Here is a 25789-nt window from a genome sequence, read left to right on the forward strand (position 1 = left end):
CCAGGCCGGGGTTCTTGGGATTCACGTGGGTGAACAGGCGGCACTCAGCCCCAGAAGAGAAATGAAATGATGTGCCCCAGGCCACCAAGAAAAGCTGGGCTTGAGCTTGCTTCACTTTGACACTCAGCTCTTTGTACCACATCACAGATCTGAGAGCTCTAGCATTCTGGGTCCAATTTGGGGAGGAAGAAAGACAGATAGCCCAGATCTGAGGGCGGAGACTCTGAGGTCCCGGGATTCAAGTGGGACTTGCTCTCCATAACCCCACACCCGAGCCCAGTAAGGCTTCTGACCATCTTGGAAACTTCTGAACTGCAGGTTGCAAGCTGGGGCGGCACAGGATACTGCTTGGGAGTGACTGAGTCATTTGGTCTAGACTTGGAGCAATCATGTTGGAGGAAGCACCAAGAGATAAGAGAAGTAGAGTCAGTGGTGGGGGAGGGGTCAGGCCTTCGCTGGGTGGTAACCCGCTGGGCCTGGGTGGCCCCTAGCCTGTGTCTTCTCCTCCAGGCTGTTTTCTCATCTACATAGTGAGGGGAGGGTGGCATCCTGAGGTCCCTTCTCAAGTTTTGGCCTTTGATCTTGAGATTCAGGTGGAAATGCCCAAATACCCAACAGCTGGGTGGTCAGTATGGTAAGCACCAAGTTCTGGGATCCTGTCAGGCCCTTGGTGACTTAGGATAGGGGATGCCCTCTGTGGCCATGTTAACAGGAAGTCACTGTGGGGAACACTGCTGGGAGAAATGGGGAGAAGGCCATGTGCCATGTAGAGACCCAGGCCACTCTGCTGTCCAGTGTGCCCAGCCTCCTGTGCCTGCACCTCATCCTGAACCCTCCCGGTCTCTGTTCTGGGCACTGAGCTTGGATGTGGGTCCAGGAGGCAGCTGCAGCTTGCTTTACCAGGTTCTGCAGGGAGGGACAGGCAGGAGAGCAGCAGCTGAGTGACAGCTGCAGGGGCCTCCCAGCAAGCCAAGCTCCTTTCTCAGGGATCCTCCCAGGGTTGGGACTGGGGGCTCTGGCGAAGGTTCCAGCATGATCTTTTCATTCTGGATAGTCCCCTGCCTGCCTGCACCACTGCCCCAAATCTCAAGTTTTTCTTGGCTGCTCACTCCTGCATTTTCTTCTTCCCACCCCCTGAAAGGCTCCTTTCATCCATTTCTGAGGATCTGGTGACTTGTCCTCCTGAGACTGGGGCAGCTAGAGCATGTGGCCAGCAGGGTCTCTCTCTTACACACACTCACACACACGTACCATGGACCCACTTGCACACAGTGATTTCCCGGCTGACACCAGAGCAGCCTGTCTGGCCGTGCTCAGAGTTCTTCCCTGGGTGGTGGCTGGTCCTTCTCTGCAGAGGACAGTGGGAGGTTTGGGATGGCTGGGTGCTCATGTTGCCATTCAGAGGTGAGTGTTGTTCCCCTCTGAGGCAATGTGTGTGGGGACGCAGGAGAGAGAAGAACACTGGACTCACTCTGGCCCTAGGTCTCATCTCAGAAGTGGGAGGCTGGTCCAATGGAGCTTAGAGCCAGAAGGGATCTAGGGGGACCTTGGCTTGGGCCCACTCCCAGCTGTCCTGAGTGGGTCATGCCCTTCTTCCAGAACTTAGGGCAGCTTCCCCCAGGGGCTCAGTGCTTAGGTGGAGGGTAACCACCTTGAGAAATTACACTTGTATATCTCCATTCCATAACTGTTTAATGTCCCACCCAGAACCCCTGTTAATGCAGGGTAAACAGCCCATTCCCACGAGGTGCCGTGTTGCTCAGCTGTAGCAGCTTCGTGTGGACAGTGTGCCTGCGCCGTCCATCACCTCCCTCCTTTAAGATTCCCAGCGGTGGCGCACGCCTGTAATCCCAAAAGCTCAGGAGGCTGAGATAGGAGGCTCACACGGTCAAAGCCAGCCTCAGCAACTTAGGGAGGCCCTAAGCAACTCAGCAAGACCTTGACTCAAAATGAAAAATAGAAAGGGCTGGGGATGTGACTCAGTGGTTAAGCACCCCTGGGTTCAACCCCTGTCATCAGGGAAAGAAAAATCACCAGTGCCTCTCTGAGGGGTGGTGTGCACCTCCCCATTGTACACGGTGAGGGCCGGGGGAGCCAGCTGGTCAGCGGCAGAGCAGGCTGGATCCCCTGTGGGCTCCCTGCCCCAGCTGGAACTGTCAGGCTCTATTCTGTCCCTGAGACGCCTGCTTTCAGTTATCTGGTCCATAAAATGGGGATAGTTCCTCCTGCCTGTTGGATTTATTGTGAGGTTTACACAGAATGCACAGGAAACTTAATTGTTGGTACCCTGTTCTGACTTGATAAACGGTGGCCATCACTGTACTAACAGGCTCTGTCCCAGCCACCCTCCTCTCTCCGTATGTTCCCAACCAGGCCATTTTACCCTTCTGGGCCTCTGCCCCCTTTTCCCTGGTATGCGGGGTTGTGACACCTGTGTCAGGTGCTTAGGGCAGAGTGAGGTGGGTGGAGAGCAGGGCCTCTGGCTGCAGACCGCGTAGGTGCCCGGTGACTGGCCACCAGCAGGGCCTTTGTTCAGCTCCCCGGAACCCCCCCCCCCCGCTGCCCCTCCCCCAGACTGGTCTCCCCCATGTGGTAATTAAGCTCGCAACATCCTGTGTAAGCAAATAATAACAAGGGCATTATCTCCCTGTGGTCTGTGTTTTCCTTGCCTATCATAAAGTAATTAAAATAATGAATGCCTTGTAAAACAATAGGTAAGAGAGCTGCGAAATAGCACTATCTGCCACACGCCTCCTGGGCCGGGATTATTGATGCATTAGAGCCACTGCCACTGCAGGGCCTCCCACCTCCCAGGCTTTTCCCGTGAGTTCCTTCCCCTGGGGACTATCAGGTGGCCAGGGAGCCTGAGTCCCCTGTTCAGGATCGGCCAGCTGGCCCTCAGGTCCCCTGGTGGCAGCGAGGAGCCTGTTCGAACACAACCCCGGTGGGCATACTCGGGAGGAATCACAGAGCCTGCTTTGAGGGCCTGCTCCCTGCCTGAGTCTTGCCCCTTCCCCCCACCAGCTGTGCAGGTCTGAACGGAGCAGGAGGCCCTGGATGAAGGAAGAGGCCAGGAGACAGCTGGGGGACTGTCATGTCCCATGATGCACTGCCCCAATGGTCAGGATGTGGTTCCTGGATGGTTCCCCAGGCCAGCAGATGGGCACTGCCTGGCCACTGGGTGGACCTAGCACTCTGGCTTCACGAGCCCTCCCCATGCTCCAGCTCAAGCTGGACAACCACTACTTTCTGGTGTCCATGTTGGCATTAGAAGTGGGTAGGGTGGGGTGGGACTAACGGTCTGAGCATGTATTAAGTGCCATAGGGTGCTGTTTCATCCCAATGCCTGTGGACTGGGCAGTGTCGTCCCTTATGGGGGGGGGGCGGTCCCACAGAGTCAGGAGAGCTAGATTTTCCCTCTGGGTCTTCCCTTTGGTTACTATGGCTGCCCGTGGATCAGCTGCCTTCCTGGAGACCCACCTGTTCAGTCTCACGTGGTTGGGACTCAGACACCAGAACACGTCCTAACCGGCCACTGACACTGGCCTAGGAGAGGCTCGGTGCCACAGACGTCAGCAGGTGGCCCTCCAGTATACCCACCCAGTGGCGTCCCTCTCCCAGGCTCCTCCTGGGATTGTTCTAGTCCATGCGGCTGAACACACTTGCAAGTAAATGTCAGCTTCCTGTGCAGCTACTCGTGTCCCCACCTTGCCCCAGCCAGGGCTGCCAGACGGGGATAAGCCCCATCAGGAGCAGATTCCTGCCTGCTGCGGCCGAGCCCCATGGTTGACTCATGCAGAGCCTCCTCACTGGCCTCTGTGCTCCCCTGGCCTCACTGGGCCCCAGCCCCTCACATGCAAAGATTTCCACCTCCGCCTCTGATAACCCCCCTGCTCCCATTTCAAGGCCCAAGGGTTTGCTTTGGAAAATCGACTCCAGGGTTTTAAATGATGAATATAATTTGCTGGCTGGCGTCTTTTTATGCATCTTCATTGCAGTAATAATCTCAGTGGGTATTTCAGTATGGGTTCAGATATATTTGCCTGTTTGGTAAATAATAAAGTTTGGTATAAGTATGTCCCATGCAGTATTTGGGACATACTTATATTAAAAAAAGAAGTGTTGTTTATTTGAAATTCAGATTTAACTGGATACCCTGCTTTTTTGTCTTTGTTGTTTGGTCGTTTTAAATCTGGCAGCCCTGAGCCCAGGTTCTATGGCTGATAAAGGGCTAATGTTCATTTCACTCATTCATTCATGCTTGTTGAGCCAACTTTGTGCCAGGGACTCTGTGAGGCACTGGGGCCACAGCAGTAGGGGAGGTAGATAATAAGTGAAATCAGTAGGTGGATTGTAGAGTGAATTTGAGGCTTTAAGTGCTATGGTGGGAAATAAAGCAGAAGAGAGTCATGGAAAGAGTTACAATTTTAAAAGGTAGCCAGAGAAGACTTCACTGAGAAAGGGATATATAAGCACTTGAGGAGAGGAGGGAGCAAACCCCAAGCATCTATGGGAGCAAAGTATTCTAGCAAAGGGCATATTGTGTGCAAACTTGTATAATCAAGCGCCCCATGTGGAATTCAGTTATCTGATGATGTCAACCTGTTACCTTAAGGAAATTTTAAGCTGTGAAGGAAAATTTATTCTTTCCTGTAACTGAAAAGGTCAGGTGTGGATTTCAGGCATAGCTGGATCCAGGTGGTCAAGTGATGACACTAATATCCCATAGATTTTACTTTCCTCCCAGGGTGGCTTTATTCTCACAGAAGGATTACTTTTTTGACTCTTTCTAGCAAATGTTCTGGGATTGAGTTTTATTGGATGGGCATGGGTCATTTGACAATCCCTGGCCCAGTCACTATTACCAGGGGAATAGAATGGACTGACTGAACCAATATGGGGCCATCAGTCCCTCTTGAGTCACGTAGACTGAGATGAAGAGATAGGACTGTCCTTAAAGGAAAGTGAGTATGCTGCTGTGTGAGGGTCACAAAGACTGGGCAGGTGAAGACCCCATTGTACTGAACACATTCTCACAGCTCTGGGACCCTAGACAGGTTGCTTTCCCTCCCAAGTCTGGGGCCTTCCTCTTTAAAATGGACAGAGAATACTGTCTCTTTCATAAAGATGTTTCAAAGGGAAATAGAGAAAGGACTTTTTAAAAGCCGATTTTTACAAAGTAGAAGCCCTACCCCTCCCTCACCTCAGCCGGGCGGCCATTAGGGCTTTGATTCCTCATGGGAAGGGGTGTTATTTAAAGCCACTTGTTCCCTGTGTCCCAACTCTTGTTCTCTCTGTTGCCAGGAGGCCCAGAAGATTAACAATGGCTCGAGCCAGGCCGACGGCACTCTCAAGCCAGTGGACGAGAAAGAGGAGGCAGTAGCCGCCGAGGTCGGCTGGATGACCTCCGTGAAGGACTGGGCTGGGGTGATGATCTCCGCCCAGACGCTGACCGGCAGAGTCCTGGTGAGTCCCCGGCCTCCCCACACCAGGGGGCCTCGACCGTGGCCTTGACAGCTGTGTGTGTGAGACGTGGGGTTCTGCTGGGCCTCCTCCAGGCCGCAGGCAGCCAGTGGGGGCTCATGCTCCCTCGTGCTCCTGGGGGAGAGGCCGTGCCCTCTGTGCACAGCTAAGCTGGTGGCCTGTGAGCCCTCGCAGGGCAGGCCAGCATCCTGGGCAGAGGCTGTCGGAGGACACGCTGAACCTTCTCTGCTTGCGGGATAGATGTACACACAGGCGTGTGTGCACTGTGCACGCACACACACACACACACACACACACACACACACACACACACACAGCTGGACCGTCTTAGGACAAAGCAAGACCAAGAAACACATGCCTATCAAGGACCTGCACACCCCGGGAGCTGTGTGTATGTGTGTGTGTGTGCTGCCTTCTGGGGACGTCACTGCTGTCCTCTGGTGGCCAGATGGTGAGCCCCTTTTGATCCGTATCTCACTGTCCACCTGCCCGGAGTGGATGCTCCCAGTCATGGTCCTGCTGAAGCTGTCCAGGTCCCCCGTGCTTGGAGCACTGCCCACGGCCCTTCATTCAGACGCCGTTGTTGCGCAGGCCCGTCTGCAGCCAGGGCTCTTCTCCCAGCGGGTCCTGCTTCTCTTTGATCTGCTTGCAGAGCTTGGCTTCATTGGCTGGCCTCATGAGCCCCTGGCTCGGGGCAAGGACCAGGCCTAGAGGGACAGAACATACCCAGGCACTCAGGGACGAGCTGGCTACCACTGCCAGGCCGGCTCCTGTCACAGGGGCTCCCTGCTGTGGTTGCCCTGCTCACTGGCTTTTCTGGGTCTGCTCTGGGTTGGGAGTTTCCCTGAGAAGGAAGATGCCTTTGGGGTGACTTCTCACTGTGACTCTTGAAGTTCTTTTGTGTGGGGCCATCCTTCCTGGGCCTGAAGTGAGGATGCCATTGGGAATCATTTGGCTTAGGGATAGATGGAGCAGGGACTTCCCAGTGGCAGGGACACTGGAATATGGGTGTTACCACCTGGATGAACCTCGTAGAGTCTCAGTGAGGAGGTGATTGTAGATAGAGCGAGGTGGCAAGGCTTTCACTGATGCGTTGTGGGGGGGATTCTGTGTTGTGTTTGGGATAAAAACTCCCAGACTGCTGAAGCAGATGTTGAATGCCCTGCTCCAGGAATCCAGAGAAGGCTGGCCACATGGCCTTCCAGGAGGACAGAGCCCTGGAGCCATCCTGAGGGTTCTGGCTGTGCAGCCATGGCTGGAACCCACTGAGAGCAGAGCAGAAGGAGGAGAGATGCAAGGCTGGGGTTTTGGAGGAGGAGAGAAAAGCTAGTGAGGTCAGTCACTGCAGGAGGAAGACAGAGGGGGAGGATCTGGTCCCTTGTGCCCAGGAAAGACCATGTCCACTGAGGACTTGCAGGTGTTTCCTGTTGTCTGTGCTGTGTGGCCATTGTCATCCCTGTCCTTTCTGGTTCTCAGGTGAAGTTTCCATTGCTTTTTGGGTTGGTGTGTGTGTAAATTTTGCCCTGGAGACACCAAGAGGTTGGATTCTGGGCCTGAGCATTCATGGGGCACAAAATGGCAGCCGTGTACCCGACACACATGGCAATGGCAGACGCAGAAGGGAAGGCAGCTTGGTTCTGCAGTGTAACACTTGCTCCTCATACGTGGCCCTTATAGTTAGTGCTCATTATCTTCATCAGCATTAACCAAGAGTTACCAAGCACTGACTGACTCTGGCCTAAGCATCTTTTCCATCCTGTGGGAAACAAGAAGTGATCCTGATTCTACTATACCATGCAAGACCATGGCCAAAGGAGCCTGCGGGGAGAGATGCAGAGTCCAGGCTGTGTATGTGAGTGCACTTGTGTGTCAGGGAGGCTGCAGGAGGAGGGGGAGGATCACAGGGAGGAGGCCTCTGAACTGGAGCTTCCCTGTCTAAATGATCTAGGTGTACACTTGGTGATTTAGAACATACCAAAAATAAGAACATCCTTGAGCTCAAAAACAAGGACCTCTGGGGGGGGGGGGGGTCCAGAAACTGTGAAGAATACCTGGTGAGGTGGAAAGCACTGGAGTTGAACTTTGAGAGAAGAGTTAGGATCCTGAAAGTCAAAGGAGTGGAAATCCTTCCCTAGAGATCAAGCTGCAGGACCAGAAGGGAGCCTGGCACACTGCAGGAAGAGGGGGTCCCACCAGTGAGGCCCAGGGCCAAAAGCACAAGGGCATCCAAGAACAAGAAAGATCAGGAAGGTGACTGGAGACAGCTTGTCAGGTCTTCAAAGGCCAAGCTGAAGAATTTGGGCTGGGTATAAAAGACTGGGCGATTCTGAGGGAGAGGCACCTTGATTGGTTGTTGTATGAAGAGCAGGTGGATAAGGGCAGACCCAGTGGGGAAGGTGGGAGTTGGAGGTCCCAGGACAAGTGAGGGTGGTGAGCTCTGTGCCAGTGATAGCACAAGGGACGGGAATGGCTGTGACCCTGGAGAGCCAAGGCCTTACCTGACACCAAGTACCGGATTGGGGCTGCAGTGCAGCTGGGATTCCTAGGGCCACACACACCACGCTGCCCCCTCCATGTGGCTGCTGTGCCACCCATCACACCTTGGAGAGCCCCCTGTGATCCGGGTGCGATGTCATTGTATTCACCCGCGTCTCCTGCCCTGCTGCTGGGTTACAGGGCCTCCTCACAAGGAAGCAAGCCAGCCTTGCCCAGGAATCCGTCTCTCTTTTACAGTTGAGAAAACCAAGGCATAGGAAGGAACTTGACTTGCCAAAAAATTAGCTGCTTTAAGTGCCAGAGCCAGCCTGGTAACTGTGGGCCTCCAGACTTCCAGCCTGCTGCGCCTTCAACTGGAGATAATGCCTTTTCTTTTCCGAGTCACCGCTGGCTGTTGCTTTGTCTGTGACATTTTGACATTACCACTTGGTGCCAATTAGGTCCTCAGGCCACTTGGCTTGACCCTCTTAACATTTGCGTATGGAAGCAGAGCTGCCCAGGCCCTGTTGCCTATGGCTTCCCAAGATGCCAGCTGCTCTCTGAAGGTCCCCTTGAGAAAGTCCTGCCCGGGCTGTTGGGCCCTCAGAGCCCAGCGGGCCCCACTGCACAGTGAGCAGGATCTCAGGTTCCAGCTGGTAGCTTGAGAATAGGCTTTAGGGGACAGCAGAGCCTTGTTTGCACCAAGGACACACTTCACGCTAAAGTCACACACACTGTGCTGCCTCTTCAGAACCCAAAGCTGTGTTTGTCCTGAGCTGTCCAAATGTTTATCCCTGCATCGCTGGGACCAGAGCAAGAGTAGGCTCCTGGCTGTTCAGACTTTTCCTATTTTCAATTTTTGATTAGTTTTCCTTGACGCACTCTCAGTGGCATGGTGCCCACATCCGGGCCCCTTTCTCACCTGTCTGATTACCACAGGTGAGAGAGTCTTGAAGCTGGGACATTGTAGGTAAGGCCCAGCTGGGGTAGGATTTGCCAGAATAACCCCAGGATATCCACAACGTCTCTCAGACAGGCATGCCATTCATTTGATGAATGTGGACTCCTGACCTGCACCGGGCTCTGTGCTAGGCACAGAGCATGAAGTAGTGAGCGCTGGGCAACAGGCTGTGGATTATTCAAGTTGCTGAACTAGATGTAAAGTTGTGGAGCTCCATTTAAAAAATGACAAATGATCGTTGCCATTCACCAGGGCTTTTTATAGTCAACACCTGGAGCCTCATCACCAAAGTGATGAGATTCCTTGACCTCCCTGACCTCAGGTCTCAGAATAGCCTCGCTGCCTCTTCTCACCCTGGCACCAGCTTAGCTGCACAGAAACAGCCAGCCTGGGATGGATGGAGCCTGCTCTTGGTGCAGGTGGTTGAGAGATGCTACATCGCAGCAGTATCAGACTGTCAAGGATTATTGCTTCCATTATTTTTTTTTAAATTAAAGAATATTTGGGCTGGGGATATAGCTCAGTTGGTAGAGTGCTTGCCTCTCAAGCATGAGGTCCTGGGTTCAAATCCCCAGCACCACACACCAAAAAAAGAAAAAAAGAATATTTGTTTTCTGATTCTAAAAGTTCTTTTGATCCTCCACATCCATAGTTCCACGTCCATGGATTCAAGCAAGCATGTATGGAAAATACTGAGGAAGGCTGAGCACGGTGGTGCACGTCTATAATCCCAGCAGCTTGGGAGACTGAGGCAGGAGGATCATAAGTTCAAAGCCAGCCTCAGCAACTCAGTGAGGCCTTAAGCAACTCAGTGAGACCATGTCTCTAAATAAATATAAAAAGGGCTGGGGATGTGACTCAGTGACTGAGTGCCCCTAGGTTCAATCCCTGGTACCCCCCAAAAATTAATGATAATAATAATTACACACACATACACACACACACACACACACACACACACTGAGGAAGAAGACTGTACCTGTACTGAATATGTACTATCTCTTTTCTTGTCATCATTTCCCAAATACTACTGTACAGTGACTGTATCACATGTATCTAGCAATGATTGAAAGCATGCAGGGGTGGATATGTGGGCATCCTGTGCAAGAGCTACTCCATTTAAACCAGGGGCTTGAGCAGCTGTGGAGTTAGGTATCCACAGGGGCTCCTGGAACCAGTCCCCAGCAGTTACTGGTGGACACCTTAAGCACAGTACGTGCTTACTTTGGAACTGTGGAACGTGGTAGAATTGTTGGTAAATTCCACTTTAGGATATGGAGTTGGCCCACAATGGGAGACTTGGAATCCAAGAGTCAATGTCGTCAGAGTTCCTCCATGGAGGTTGTTGAGGACTTGCTTCAGTACGTCTCACCTGATGCATTTTGCACAAATGCCCATAGAATAAATAGTTCTTTGCATCAGAGATCATCATGGTCCTCCTGGTGAACATACAGTGAACATTCTAAATTAGAATAAGGCCTGTGTCTCTTTCTGTGGTGGTTGCTGGGAGCCAAGTTGGCAGCCCATGGAAGACTCAGAGCATCTTGGGGTTTTCATTCTATGCATCCATATCACCCCAGGCTTCTTTTGTCTCTTATCTTCCCCTTGCCCTGATTTCCTTACTCTCCTATTTGAAATTTACATGTGTGTGGTTATGTGCTCTATATAGTTCTGAGCCACATCAAACCTTTCTAAGAATAAGGTGGTACAGAGGGCAAGAAACATATGCAGTAGGCTTTTGTGCAGTTTGTACTTTTATTTATTTTTAATTTTTTTTATTTTTACAGACTGCATTTTGATTTATTGTGCACAAATGGGGTACATCATTTTGTTGCTATGGTTGTGCATGATGTAGATTCATACCACTCATGTAATCATATGTGTACATAGGGTAATGATGTCTGTCTCATTCCACCATCTTTTATACCCTGCCCCTGCCTCATTTCCCTCTGCATAATCTAAAGTTCCTCCATTCTTCTCTCACCCCACCCTCCCACACCCATTATATATCATCACCCACTTTCAGGGAAATCATTTGGCCTTTGAGTTTTTGGGGGATTGGCTTATTTGACTTAGCATGATATTCTCCAATTCTATCTATTTATCTGCAAATGCCATAATATTATTCTTCTTTATGGCTGTATTGTATATATATGCCACAGTTTCTTTATCCATTCATCTGTTGAAGGGCATCTAGGTTGGTTCCACAATCTAGCTATTGTGAATTGAGCTGCTATAAACATTGATGTGGCTTTTCCACATGCACTTCAGATAAAGCACTAATCTCCAAAATTTATAAAATACTTAACAAAACTTTACACCAAAAATACAAAGAACCCAATCAATAAATGGGCCAAGGAACTGGACAGACACTTTACTGAAGAAGATATACAGGCAATTAATAAATATATGAAAAAGTGTTCAACATCTCTAGTAATTAAAGAAATGCAAATTAAAACAACTCTAAGATTTCATCTTACTTCAATTAGAATGGTTATTATCAAGAACACAAACAATATTAGGTGTTGGCATGGATGTGGGGAAAAAGGCACACTACTCTTCCATTGCTGGTAGAGTTGGAAATTGGTGCAGCCACTCTGGAAAGCAATATGGAGATTCCTCAGAAAACTTGGATGGACCTACATTTTGACCCAGTTATCCCACTACTTGGTTTATACCCAAAGGACTTAAAATTAGCATACTACAGTAACACAGTTTGGAGACTCAAAAACCAAAAATCAGTATGATATTTTCATTTATTGTTGATAACTTTTTCTGTAGCAAATAGCTTAGGCTTCCTGGATCATGTGACTCTCTAATGACTACAAAACTCTGCCATGGTGATTTGAAAGCAGCCACAAAAAGCCACAGTGTAACAGTGTTCTAATAAAACTTTATTTACAGAAACAGGCGGTGGGCCAGATTTGTTTCATAAGCCATAGTTTGCAGACTCTTGGTTTAGTTCTTCCCGTTAATTTAGAAAGAAATTAAGGTAGGGACTGAGAGAGAGAGAAGGGATTTTTCTAAGATTATCTATCACAAGAAAGACTAGAGAACCTGCTGGTAAAGGGGAAAGTTATGGACACACACACACACACACACACACACACACACACACACACAGATAAACACACACACAAATACACCATCTCCATCAGCACCTGGTTTCTGAATATTAATGTTCCTTTCCATGTTGATCTCAGAGGCACTATCTCCCTCGGGAGACTGTCTTGTGATCAAGGACCACCCCACTGAAGGTGTGAGCCATATCTGTTCTGCTTAGATTCCGCCTCAACCCCTTGGCAGACTAGTTGTTTTATATTTCTCTTCAAAGTCTGGTCTCATCCACTGGCTCCTTGAGCAAAGATGAAGCCTTTAGAATCACCCTTTTTAGTTACTTTCCTGTGCTACATTTGAATATTGCTCCAAGAAACATACACGCCTAATTTCATCAACTGAAAACATTTGCTACTTGCTTTAATGTTTAGGGGATGATTTATCAACCTAAGGAGAAGGAAAACACCAGTCTCTCCCTTTATCTTTCCAAATATGTCACAGGGTGGCATTTTACATCAACCCTATGTGCATAGTCTGGACCATTTTATTCTTCTCTCCTAGGATCCTAAAGGAAATGTGTATCAAATACATCTTTCAAATAGAAATAATCTTATTGGTGTAATAGTGTTAAGTAGACATGCATTCACTGTTGTGCTGTTTGCACTTGAAATTGGACCAGTTGAGCCATATGGAGGTGCATGTGGGCACATGCTTAATCAGATATTGACATTCACTGCAGTCATTTCTCCTGTTAGGTGGCTCCTGTGCTGGTGGCATTTCTTGTTAGCAGCCATTCCTTTTCGTTTTCAGTGGTGCCTGGTAGTAAATTGACACACGACTCACATTCCCACCTCACTGTCTTTTTCTCACGTGAGATTTTTTTTTTTATGGTTTTGGCAAATCTATCTATGTACGTTTCTTATATTATCTGTAAATCTTCTACGTAACAGAAAGAAGAGAGGCTTAACAGGATTGTATTTTTTTGGTAAGAATGCCCCAGTCATGAGCAGGTGTGTCCTGATCTTTGTGCTGTTTGGGAGTTAATTAAGATTTTATTTGAGTTAACATCCTAAAGGGAGGCATTGATTCAAATAAGCCACTTGGTAGTTGGCCATCAGGACTTAAAAATGGCTCTTCATTTTATCCTGTGCATAGATACAGAGTTCATACTTTGGGTATTAGTCAAAAAGTCAAAGAAGGTATATTATATTTTTATATTATTAAACATAAAATTTTGCTTACATCTGATGAAAGATGCACTAAGATTTGCAATAAATTGGTTATTCATGGCCCAGCATCATTTACTCAGATGGGATCACATGAGTCAGGGATAGGATTGCTTTGAGCCTGCCCTGGACAGGTAGCGAGCAGCTAGTTACTTGGAAATGTTCAAAAAGAGGGTCGTGTCCAGTGGTGTGACTGCTGACAGTTGGCCATACTTTATCCTCATTGCTTTAATTAGGCTGCAGTGAACACCGTCAGGAGATGCTCCAGAGTTTGGTTCCCTGGGAACTTGGACAGACTTTAGTTCTTGTCACCTCCTCTCCATTGCCCATTGCCCCTGGCCCGTGCGTATCGGTATGTAGGTGCTCACACAAGTCCTGAAGTAGGACAGCATAAAGGTTTTGTTTTGCCCAGTAGTTCCCCATTCTCATTTCTCCAGGGGGTCTTTTCCCGGAGAATAGCTGTGGGGAGCATTTAACTAGCTCAGGAATCAGCTGGGTGCAGCCCAGATGCCCGTGTGGCTCACTGCCTCTTTTGTACGATTATGACTAAAAATATTTTTTAAATTTTTGAGTGGTTTAAAAAAAACCAAAAGAAGAATATTTGATGACATGTGAAAATTATTTGAAATTCAAATTTCAGTGTCCATAAACAAAATTTTACTGGACTCCAGCCATGCTCGCTCATTTGCATATTGTCCCTGGCTGCTTGCGTAACACACTACAAGGCAAGTTGAGTAGTATGCACAGCCCAGGACACCCACCAGCCTAAAATAATTACCATCTGGCCCCATAGAGAAAAAGCTTGCCACCCCCTCTGTGACTGGATGCTCTTCCCTAAGTGGTGGATGGAGCCTGCTCCCCAAGACACCCAGGTTCAAGGAGAATGACATCTCGCCCCTTCTCACAGGGGTAGGCCTGCATTCACTTCCTCAAGCTCGACTAAGTCCTGTGGTAGAGATAAGGAGACAGGCTCGAGCCAGCAAGATCCCCAGGTTTTACAGCAGATTTCCAGGTGGCCTCAGCATATGGACTGAGCACATTCACTTCCCAATATTGAGGTACTGCTTCTTAGCATTTTGAAACAGGGTCAAGTCTTCTCATCCACCTGCCTGCCCTCCTTCAGTCCCCAAACTGCAGGTCTCAGCAACTCAGAGAGTCTAGCCTTTGCCTCGTAGAGCACCCCTGCCCAGGCCAGTAGGGCAGCCCCTCAGCCCACGTTGCTGCTGGTTGCAAGTCACACACTTGTGCATGCATTGCCCAGTGCTTTCTGTGAAGAGCAGTTATTAATATTTCTAGCTGGTATGTTGGTTCCTCGGCCTTCCCATGGCTGTTGAAAAAAATGAAGTTTCAGAGATCAGTCCTCAGGGAGCTGTGGAGAGAGGAAGAGCTTCCTGGACTAGGAGCAGCCTGCTCCATACTGGCCATTGCTCTCTGGCTTATCAGGCCTTTGGCTCCCCCTGGCAAGGGCTTGTGCTGCTGTCATCCCTCTCCCCTGGGTTGTCCAGTTGAGGACAAAGGTGTCCCTTTGTCCTTCCATCTCATTTGTTCATCTATCCATTTCTATCCATTTATCCATCAGTCCAGTCCATGTCTGTTTCCCAATGGAGCACACAGTCAGCGGTGCCTAATAAATGAGACAGAACATTGTCAGGGCCAGGCAGCCTTCCTCTGTTGGATTGGGAGGGAAGAGCCCTGCCCTTTGTCACACATTATCTGGCCTTGGGCTCCTGCTCACATCTGGCTCCTTGTCTCAATTAAATGGAACCCATGAGGAAGCTTGGCGAAGCCCTCTGCACCCCCAAGTCCTGCTTCTCCTCTCCCCTGGGACAGCCATCCTTGGGAAGAAGCAGCTTCTTGGATCACGCAGGCTGCAACAGCACAGCACCGCCAAACTGCATCCTCCCCGCTCCAGCTCGCTCCAGGACTTTCGCCCTGCCAAGTTCCTTTGGTACTTCAGGTTCCTCATCTGCAAAACAGGGATAATAAGAGGCGCTGCCTCTTAACGTTATGGTGAGGAGTTAATGAGTTGGCGAGACGTTTAGAATGGTGCCTGTGGGCTGCTTAGTGCTTAAGAAGTGTTGGCTACTAGGAGTTTTCTCATGTCTGTGTGGGCCCAGGTGCCATGCTGTGGAGGAAGTGGGCTCCTGTGGAGGCCCATAAGGGAAATGCCTAGAGAAGAAATGCTTTCCTAGGCAGAGATGGAGCAGCCCTCAGACCTCACCACGCCTGACTTCCTCCCAGTGTGCTGAGGAGCTCTGTGCATGGCCATTTGAAAGACTCTGGGTGACCTGGGCAGACCTGATTGGGGTCCAGCCAGTTGGTGATGTTTGCTCTGTGCCTGCCCTTCAGCAGGCTCATCCGGACTTCGTCCCTTCTGTGTCAGGCCGTGCCGGTCTGACTCACCATTGTCAAGTGGGCCAGGAAATTCTCGCCTCTTGTAGACTCTCTGAGCTGGCCAGGGCCAGAGGCAGGCTGGGGTCTCCCTAGAGTTGTACATTGTGGGTGCATGTGGCACAGGAAACACTTTGGCAGGATGACAGATGAGTCTTGTGGAAAGAGGGTCAACTGACCCTGCCATGGTCCCTGTACCCGCCCAGTCCTCCCTGGATATGAAGGGAGGCTGACAGGGCAGAGACAGGCTGGCTTCAGAGGGCATGCTACCACTGCCGTATGAGGAGGTGTGTCTAACATCTCTTTTGGTAGGTGACAAGCACAGATCCGTCGAAAGGAGATGGCAGAGGGTGCGCTACCACCAGAAGACAAAGGCTCAGATTGGACTGTGCATTTGAGACGTCCCCTTTGAGCCCATCAGACACCTGTTGGTTCTTACTGCAAACTCTGCAAAGTGCAGTCATGCAAAGTGTTCAAAGTGAAAATGTCATGCTTGCATTTGCTAGAATGCTTTTGGGTGGTGAGGTTTTTGAAATAGAGGTTAGTGATAAATCAGAGCCTATGACCTATCCATCAGTGCTTTGAACAGGTCTGGGAGTCTTCTAATCCTGGTCTCATATCCTGTGCATCCCTGCTACTGGATCCCAGGGGCCTGAGTAAATTATGTGTATGTGATTAATGTTAACCAGCCTTCCCTCCTCCAGCCTTTGCTTCCCAACCATAAAAATTGGCTCCCCCTGGAGGAAATGGACTGTATTTGGGGCTTACCACCTTGGGCTGGTATTTTCTTACACACCTAGCTTTCTCTGCAAGGTCTCCAAGGATGCTAATGGCTTAGCACTGTCTGTTTTTCAGAAAAACATCTTGGTGGGCTGAGACTCTTCAAAGAACCTCCGTTTCAACTGTGATAAAGTTTGTTTAGCAGGGAGACTCAAAAATAGCGACGAAGATGATGACAGCCATCAGCTTCTTTTGTTGCCAGGAAGCACGTGCCTGGAAAGTCACACTCAGGACCACACGCGGGCTGATGCTGCCAAGTTTAGTTTTCTAGGCTATGTTTAGGAGGAGGCAGACGGACTCGTGCCTGAGGGCCCTGAACATCCCAATTTGGTGCACTAGAAGCCCCATTTTTAGGGTCTGGGTCCAGAATAAGGCTTTTTCCAGAAAAACAACAATTTCAGGGAAACAACCAAAAGAAAGCCACTATTTGCCCTAAAAATTTTGTAAGACGTGTTCTCTCCTGTTTGAGTAGTGAGGGAACTGGGACATGACAGGCACTGCTCTGTCTTAGGGAATTAGGGCACTTGAAAACTCAATTAAATGCACCCAAGCCTCTTAAGCACCAGGGCTATCGTTTTGCTCATCCAGTTAATTTTAGTTCATAAAATTGGCCTTGTGCTGACATGGAAGGAAAGGTGAACGTGGTAGCCAGGAATCTCTGAGGGCAGCTTGACTTCCAGCGCACCAGCCTGCAAGGGCATCGAAGGTCACCTTTAAACCTGTGTGTGCCTCCCCCTGGGGCCAACAGACCCCTGGGCCTCCCTTGTTTATTGGAGGTGGGTTCATCCTGACAGTAGATGGATGGATGGATGACAGTAGCAGGGATGAGAAACCCAGGACCCAGCAGATTAGTCACAAAGAGAAACCATCCCTTTCCCCAAACTAGAAGCCTAAATTAGCAAAAAGACTAAATTCTTACCTTTTCTCATTCCCTTTTGATGTGCCCCAGCCCTTTTTGTGATTGTTGGTGAAGCCACTGCCCTAAGGGAAGAGCTCATTGAAAAGGGGAGAGAATGAGCAGACTCCAGAGTACCCATCTTCGAATTGTCTTCATTTATACTAACAATAGCTTGAAACAGGTAGAATCTCAAAAAGGTGGCATTTCGGGGGCCTGAGGCTGCTGGGTCCCTGGCAGCTGCTGAACCCTGCTGGGTTTGCTAGCCTCTGAGTTCTGTCTTTCCCAGGAAGTGTGGAGTTGGGAAGCCCACCAGGAGGGGCCCAGTCCATTCCCCTTGTTTCTAGAGCAAGGACCTGGGTGTGCCTACATTGATTGGAGTCTCCATCCAGGGCTAATTATATCAGCTTGGCACTTAGAGAGCCACCCGCCTGGGTTATGCCTCAGGAGCAGAAGATAAGTTTTCCTGCAAAGGAAAGAAGCTGTTTTCAGGAGCTGCTTCCTCCCCAGGCACCTGCGTGGGCTCCAGGGGATCAGCCATGATGTTATCATCTCCCTGTGAACTAGGAGCTGGGCAACTTGGTTTTTCAGGCACCTCAGATCTCTCCAGGAAGAGCCTCAGATCAGAAGGACAGAAAACCATTTCCTCTTGGAGGGTCATGCTGTGTGCCTCTCTGGGCCTGAGAGATTGGTGACAGCGTGTGAGATCATTGCAGGACATGAGAGTAGAGATGAGAATCACTCATATCTGAGGAACTGTGGTCAGCAGGAAACTGTTCTAATCCCAGCTCTGCTGTCACCTTTCTGGGTGACCTTGAATGAGTCAGTTCCCTCTTTAAGGCCTTGGTGTCCCCACAGACAAGGGTGCTAGTAGTTTGTTCTCGTGGAGCCCCAAATGTCTTCTCATTCCTTTTATTGTGTTTTGAGAAGAAAAAGTAGTAAGGTTTATCTCAGGCTTTTCTGCACTTGGCCTGGTGCCAGGCATGAGCAGTGCTGCAGGAGGAAGGACAGTTCTTCCTTTTCTCAGATGCTGGGGCAGCTGGAGAGCAGAAGGATGATCCCCAAGCCGTCCCCTCATGGCGCCACTGGGGTTGTAGTTCATTCAAACTAAAGTTTAATGCTCTTTCCATGGTGCACGAGGCCCCATGAGATATGGCCACTGCCTCTGGCTCCCCATCTAGGATTCTTTTCCCTTCTGATTCCTTCCACAAAGATCTTAACATATAGAGGAGAAGGGAAGCATCTAGGTAGAACCTTCTAGAGGGAACTGTGGCCATGGATTTGGCAAGAGAAAGGGACCACACCCGAAGGGACTGTTCCTCCTCAGAGGAATTGGCTTCTTTGCCATCACTTCAACCTCGGAGTCCCTTCTTGGTTCACGTTCCGTCCATTACCTCTGAAGGAATTACGTTCCAACTTAGTGTGGTTGTCCTGTCACTCCCACATTGACTTGAAGGTCTTTTCTTGCAGTTGAGCAGCCTCTGCTCAGGGGACCCTGGGTAAGACATGCCCTTGTCTTTGGCTGTGACCACCATTACTGTGGAAGCAAATGAGTCATCGTGGTCCTGAAAGTCCATTTCTCTTCCTCTTCCAGAGACAGAAGCAGCTCCATCTCTTGGTACCTGTGAACATTTTAACAAAAGGCACATTTATTTAAAATAATGACTGTCGGAGACACCCAGGAGGAGCTGATGGACTGAGGGAACATTATTGTGGACATAGTCATTTTTAATTTCTGGAACAAGATAGCAGACTCAGAGGGATAGCCAGAGCTAACCCCCAGCCAGGCTAACCCCCAAATTTATAGCAAGGGTACAGAATGCTGTGGGTGATCAGTGGATTTCATATTGCAGGAATTTCCCAAATGAAGTTTCATTTTAGGTTAACTTCTTAGATGAGCTTAGAAAACAACTGCACACACCCTCAGTGGACCATTTCAAGTGTTTCCAATTTAATTAACATGATTTAAGGAAAGGCTGTCCATATCCTTAGGAGGAAGGACTGAGCCCTTCCCTCTGGGCAAAATTGCAAAACATCACTATTTCTCTGCCCTTGTGCTCAGTTTGCAAAGGACTGGGTTTGTCTGGTTGTTTGTCCCAGAGTCTTTGAATGCTGGAACTGGTTTCTATGTTCCCTTAACCCCCTGCCACTGTCACCCAGGGTTTTGTGTGCAGGGGCTTAAGAGCTCTCTTACTGAGCAGACCTTGCAGAGGTAATTTGGAAAGACACCCTTCCAGCACCAAGATATACAATGTTTCCTCCCTGGGCTGAGATGGAGAGATCACGATAGAACAGAAATAAATAAGTAACCAGTTTCTTTCATTTAGCTTTCTTTCAGAAACGGCCGCTGGTGCTAATTATTTCTGCTGTAGATTTTGTCAGACTTTGGATCTGCATGCTTTTGCTATAGGTGGTATATTTTAAAGATGCAAAGTGACACGAAAAACAATCCGTTTTCCAGAGAGATAATTTTGTGTACATTAAACAGACACATTAAGCCATTTAGAAGATAGCTGTTTGTTCTCAGGAGCCTGGAGGAAATCTGAATTTCTAATTCTGAGCTCTTTAATAATTTTCAAAAGAACGGAGGGTAATAATTAAATGTCTTTGAACTTCCCCAGGCTGCCTTCTATTCCATGATCTCAAAGTATTTGAAAAGGAATAGAATTCTCTACCTTGATGAAATCTGTAAGAGGGTACAATGGACGTCAGTCCCAAGAGGAGTTTGCAGAATGGGGACCCTGAGGTAAAGAGGCTCAAGAAGAAAAAAATGCAGAAAGTCACTTTCAAAGCTTTAGGCACAGAGTTGAGTGAAGAGCCTCTATAACAGCTTTTATCTCACAGCCTTGGCTGCTAAGTCTTGGAAAGAAGGCCAACGAGAAAACAGAGGTAGAACTTAGTGAAGGATGTCTGTAATGAGATTATACATCACATAACTCCATTTTCTAGTTCTAGTCTTTAAGGATTAGAGGAGATTTAGTCCAGGGAGGGTGAATAAGGTTTATGTCCTGGGTCCATCCTGATTGATGGGTGGTGCCTATAACAAAGAACCATCAAGACCCTGCTCTGAAGAGTGCTGTGATTGATTAGTGATGTCTGCCATGAGCAAAGGCTTGGGAGGTAGCAGAATCAATATTATGGCTTAGCTACATCATGTTCCTCACAGTGTAAGTGTGACTAGAGTGGGGCTTCTTCAAAGTCAGAAGGTCAGTCCCAGACAGCATATGGACTAGAACCCATGTCTCTTGATTGTCTAGGATTCCATATCCATAGTTTAGACCAAAGAGGAACAGTAGCGTGATTAGTGTCTGGCATGAGCTTTCTTTTCCTTTTTCTTTTATTTTCTTCTATTTCTCTCTTTTTTCATATTACAGCCTGACTTCAGATTTTTCCATCTGGAGTCTTTAGTGTTCGGAGAAGCAGAGGGGGTGGATTTCAGAGCCACAGTGATTCCACAGACAAATAGAAAGGCAAGCGTAATATTCCTGTTTGTATGTCCACTCTCAAAATTTTCTTAGCACACAGCACACACTGATCTCGGCCCTCCTACTGCAAAACGTTCCCCCAGCCCACTCCTGGGATTCCATTTTCTCCATCTCTGCAGATGCCTTCCCCCCTCCCCAGGCACCGTAAAAAGCTTCTGATGGGGGTTGATGTGTCATCGTCTCCTTCCTTCACCACCTCACCTCCTATTTCTTCCTGTGTTTCCCCTTAATGCTGTATCTCTTCAGCTGTTCCTGCTCACATCTTAATGGCTGTACTTACAAAGATAAATACATTTTGCCTCTGACCAAAAGCGGTTTCTGCCCTGACTTGAATTTAAAAGTCTGCCAGAGTTGCAGGGGGGAAAGCAGGGCCAGAGTCCTCAGTTTTGTCCTGGGAGTCATAAAAGTTTGCTAAGAGTTTATCATCTCCATCAAGATGAAAATGGGATCCCAAGGCTTCAAAGATGAAAGATAAATAACAAGGTGAACTCCAGCTTCTGTCAAAGCCAAATTCTCTTTTACAGTTTTATGAGTCTACCTGCTGTGCTTCACCCTGGCATTTATCTCATTGTGATGTCAGACAGAACCTTCTCCAGGAATTTATGCAAAGCCAGGACAGGATAGAGGATTTCAGGCAATTGGTAGAGCTTGGGAGAAGGCGGACAGATCGTGTTCTTGTGCCATAAGTCACTCTGCAAACCCTTGTCCGTCCCTCAATTCCTATCTCTCCCTTTCCGACATAATAGGATGGAATAGAAAGCCAGATAGCTAGAAAGCTTAGGCTGACCTTCCATTCTGGAGCTGTGATTTACACAGCACTATAACAAACAGGACTGGGGTTCCATGTCCCAGGCGATGCTTCATGTTTGAGGGAAACGGGATTCTTTGTCAGTATTGAATTTGCCCTACTGGCTTTTGTAACCAGCCACATGCTAGTGGGAAAGGCTTGGCATGTGTTTCCATGGCCTGTTGAAGAGAACCCCATGTTGCATCTTCTCTGGAAACCAGGGCTGCAGAGAGGCCAACCTGCCACTCTGGGTGGCCGAGAAAGGGAGTGCCAGTGAATGCTCCCTGGAACTTGTTTTTTTTTTTTTTGGTACCAGGGATTGAACCCAGGGACACTCAACCACTGAGCCACATCCCCAGCCCTATTTTGTATTTTATCTAGAGACAGGGTCTCACTCAGTTGCTTAGTGCTTTGCTTTTGCTGATTCTGGCTCTGAACTCACGGTCCTCCTGTCTCAACCTCCAGAACTGCTGGGATTACAGGAATGTAACACTGGCCCAGCTAGAACTTGTTTTGATCTGAATGATTGGTGGGAAGCTGATGCAGACATCTTCTGTCCTGACAGTAACCAAGTCCCAGGGGTTTGCCCGTTTCTCCTTCATTGTCCCAACTTAAGCCCTGGACCTCCTTTCCTCACTCTGACAGCTTCTCCCTGACTTTCACTTGTCCCATCTCCTCCATTGAGTTCATCTTGCCTGGCATTACCAGATGAATTTTTTTCCCCCAAGTCAGCTTTGCTTAGGTTTCTTCATGCTTTCTGGAAACTTCAGTGGTTCCCGTGGGCTAAAACTCAAATTCCTTATGCAGATGGTCAGGGCTCACTCTCCTTCAGTCCTTACTGTATGCACTCTGTGGGTTCGAATCCTGCCTCATCTTTAGGACCAGTGCAGTCTTGCGCTCCTTTGAAATCCTCCAGTCTTTTTTTTTTTTTTTTTTTTTTTTTTGCGGTGCTGGGGATCGAACCCAGGGCCTTGTGCATGCAAGGCAAGCACTCTACTGACTGAGCTATCTCCCCAGCCCAGTCTTGTATACCATTCCTATGCACTTGTTTTAGAGGCAGTGCAGCCCAGTGGTTGAGAGCACAGGCTATAGCACCCGATTGGCTGAGTTTGACCTTGGCTCTGCCATGTGCAAGTTGAGCCAGTCCCAGTACAACAACAGTACCTACCTCACTGGGTTATTATGAGGATTAACTGACCTAATATTTGTAAAGTGCTTAGAACAGTAGCTGGCACAGACCGAGTATTATATAATCTTGTTTGTTAATCAAACACAGTAAACTATAAGTTCCATGAGAATAGGGAAACATGTATTTTAGTTTTATAATCCTTTTTATCTTGTCCTGGGGGTGAAATAATCCTGAACCAGATTGCTGTGAAAGAGGGGGAGAGAGACAAAGAGAGAGATAGATGAGAATCCATGGGAAAGCATTCTGTCATCTCTTTATTCAACTGGTATTATTGAGCATCTGGAAGTACCAAGCTCTCTACTTAGCAGTTGTTGACCTCAGGGATTGAGACACGATCTTCACACTCAAGGGAAGTCAGTGTTTAAGCACGTTCACTTTAACTGTATGGAGGACAAGAAGTCCAGCACTCTTTTGTTCTTGTCCCTGTATTACAGATGAGGAAACCAAGGCACAGGGAGTTTTAATAACTTAAGTAAATCAGATGTCCCATAAACACCAGAGCTGAGATTTTTGTGACTCAGTGGCCTTGGGCTCTTTCTGCTGTCCCGTGTGCTTCCTATTCAAGAATAAGTAAAGGACTGAATGAGTGTGTGAATGATTTGGAAGAGACACCCGGCTCCTGAAGAGATCAAGCCAGAGACTTGCCATGGAGAATGAGTACAACTTCGGGCTGGGGAGGAGCCAAGACCCCGACACCATGGCCATTTGTCGGGTCAGACATTGACTGTGGTGGACAGATGGGTAGTTTCAGAGCTTCTCTTTTGAAAGGAAACCACCTGGACCTTTACTGTTCTACCCAGAAGCCTCTGCCTCACCCCTATTCTCCTTCCTGAATGTCGTTTCTCTCTGTGGCAAAGGTGGTTTGATTTCCTTTTCCTTTGGGTAATACCCAAGACAGAGGTGGAGGCTAATGTGGATGGAAAAGGTGTGTAACCATTCCTTCCTTGATCTGCTTTCATCATAATAGACCATTTGGGAAGTTTCCAGAGGGACAGAGACAATGCCCCTCTGCTGGGCTCCATGAGCCAGTGAATGATCCAGGTGTCAGGGAAGAGTCTGGAGTGAGGCTGTCTGGTTTCCATGGCAACCACTGCTTACCTCAATCCAGCAACGCACACCGCACACTTCCCTCTTCCCACGTAGGTGTGTTTATTTATTAATGGCTCAACCCATGAGCATCTGAGTGGCTACCCAGGTGCCGTTTCCACCTCCACCACTGAGATCACTCAGGAGAGGGACTCTCAGCTGGGTGGCAGAGGCACAAGATGTGCTCTTCTAGGAGAAGCTCTCCTTTAGGCCCAGCTCTGTGCTGTCTGTCGGCATGATGACGGTGATCTCTGTGGGGCCGGAGGTGCCCAGCTAGAGACCGGACTCAGAAACCATTCAGCCTCCCACGGTGAATCACAAGCTGTCCTGGAGAGCTCACAGTGATGCACAGACCTTCATAAACAGAGCCTCTTGCAGTCCCCTGGGGATGTCCACGATCTGGCTGAGCATCCATGGACCTGAAAAGCCCTCCACCTGGCTCATTCAACACAGGGGTTACTGAGCATCTGAGAGATGGCTGTTGGATTTCAGATGTGCTGTGCTTGGGAAATTTATTATGAAATAAACCTTAAATACCTTATTCATAATTTTTATATAGAGTACATCTTAACACGATAATATCTCAGTTAGATTAGTCCAATAAACTATTCTTAAAATGAATTTTGGGGGCTTGGGTTGTGGCTCAGTGGTAGGGCGCCTGTCTAGCACATGTGAGGCACTGGGTTCAATTCTCAGCACCACATAAATATGAATAAATAAAATAAAGATTAAATAAATAAGACCATGCATGGCTTTATGAATTTTGCCTTTTCCTTTTTATAAACGTGCCTCTTAGGTGGTTGGGCTGATGGTTCTACAACATGGTAAATGTTGAGGGAATGAGTGGGAAAGAAAAGATCTAAAAAAGAGGGAATCCTCTGCTGGGTGCCATCTCATCAGGACAAGAGGGAATTAGCTGAGGTCCAGCCTGCTGTAAGTAGTTGCATGGCTCCAGGGTAAATGGCATTAGATGCTGGGTTTTCCAGTGTCCTTGTCCCCAGAGTCCCACTTTATGACACCTTTTAGGGGTTAGGGCCCTTCTAGGGGGTGTTTTTTATGTTATTGAACCTTAGACTAAAATTACTGGATCACAGCAAACTTCTGGTGCCAATCCATATTGCTTCCTGTAGTTTAGAGAGAGAGAATTTCAGTTCTAGAAGGTTCCATAGAGAGAACTAGTTCTACCTTATCCTGTCGAGAAGTAACAGTCTCAGAGGAACAGGTGATGTGTCCATGTTTACTCAGAGAATTAGTTTCAAGTGTCATGTTTTTCAGAAGGAGTTTTCTTATATTTTCTGTGACTTTCAATTGTTTGGGTTAATTGCCCCCTCTTTCAAATTATTCTCCTATTACCCATATCTTACATTTTTCTTCATAGCACTCAAATTATCTGATGTACTAGACTTTTAAAATTTATTTTATTCCTCAGCTCTCTTCTTCTGTCTCCATGAAAATCCAAACTACCTCCATAAATTTAGGGATTTTTATCTGCTTGGGTCACTGCTGTGGGGCCAGTGCCCAGTTCCAGGGTGCATGCTGGGTGAATGGATCTGTTGGATGAATGGGTGTAACAGATTCATCTGGGTGGAAGTAAGTCCTCCTTTGGTCATTTAATTCAGAGATCCTTGGGGAGAAGAGGAAAAAGTCATTTCTACCCCGAATGGGACTCTGAGGTCAGAATGGCAGAGTTGCCCAGGGCTAAGCTATAAACACTGACTTTCTAAGATAGAAGTTGTAAGTTTGGGGACTTGGTGCTTTCTCATTTGAAGTGGAAGTTATTTCATTTAACCATGGGCCCTCCGCTGCTTAAAGTAAACAGCAGATGGGATGAATCCTTGGGGAATCGTTCCTGTGAAACTGAAGGCCTCATATCAAGAACCAGGAGGGCTTTACTAGTTAATGTTTCAGGGGAGGAACAGGTAGGCAGATGAAGGTGGAGGCTCCTCCCCTTGGCAGACATTCATCTGAGCCCT

General features: G+C 48.4%; 1 protein-coding gene across 17 annotated transcripts in view; it reads left to right on the forward strand.

The window, feature by feature from the left end:
- The window catches only part of KCNMA1 (potassium calcium-activated channel subfamily M alpha 1), a 710543-nt gene that overhangs the window by 205757 nt on the left and 478997 nt on the right, over positions 1 to 25789 (forward strand). For all 17 annotated transcript variants that reach the window (XR_013763654.1, XM_079138788.1, XM_079138796.1 and 14 more), the window contains exon 2: positions 5305 to 5466. Coding sequence is in view for 16 of the 17 variants with exons in the window: in XM_079138788.1 (XP_078994914.1) it covers positions 5305 to 5466 (162 nt within the window). In the remaining variant the exon portion in view is untranslated. The remainder of the gene's footprint in view (positions 1 to 5304; positions 5467 to 25789) is intronic.

The sequence above is a fragment of the Sciurus vulgaris genome (assembly GCF_902686455.1).
Source record: "Sciurus vulgaris genome assembly, chromosome: 4".
NCBI lineage: Eukaryota > Metazoa > Chordata > Mammalia > Rodentia > Sciuridae > Sciurus > Sciurus vulgaris.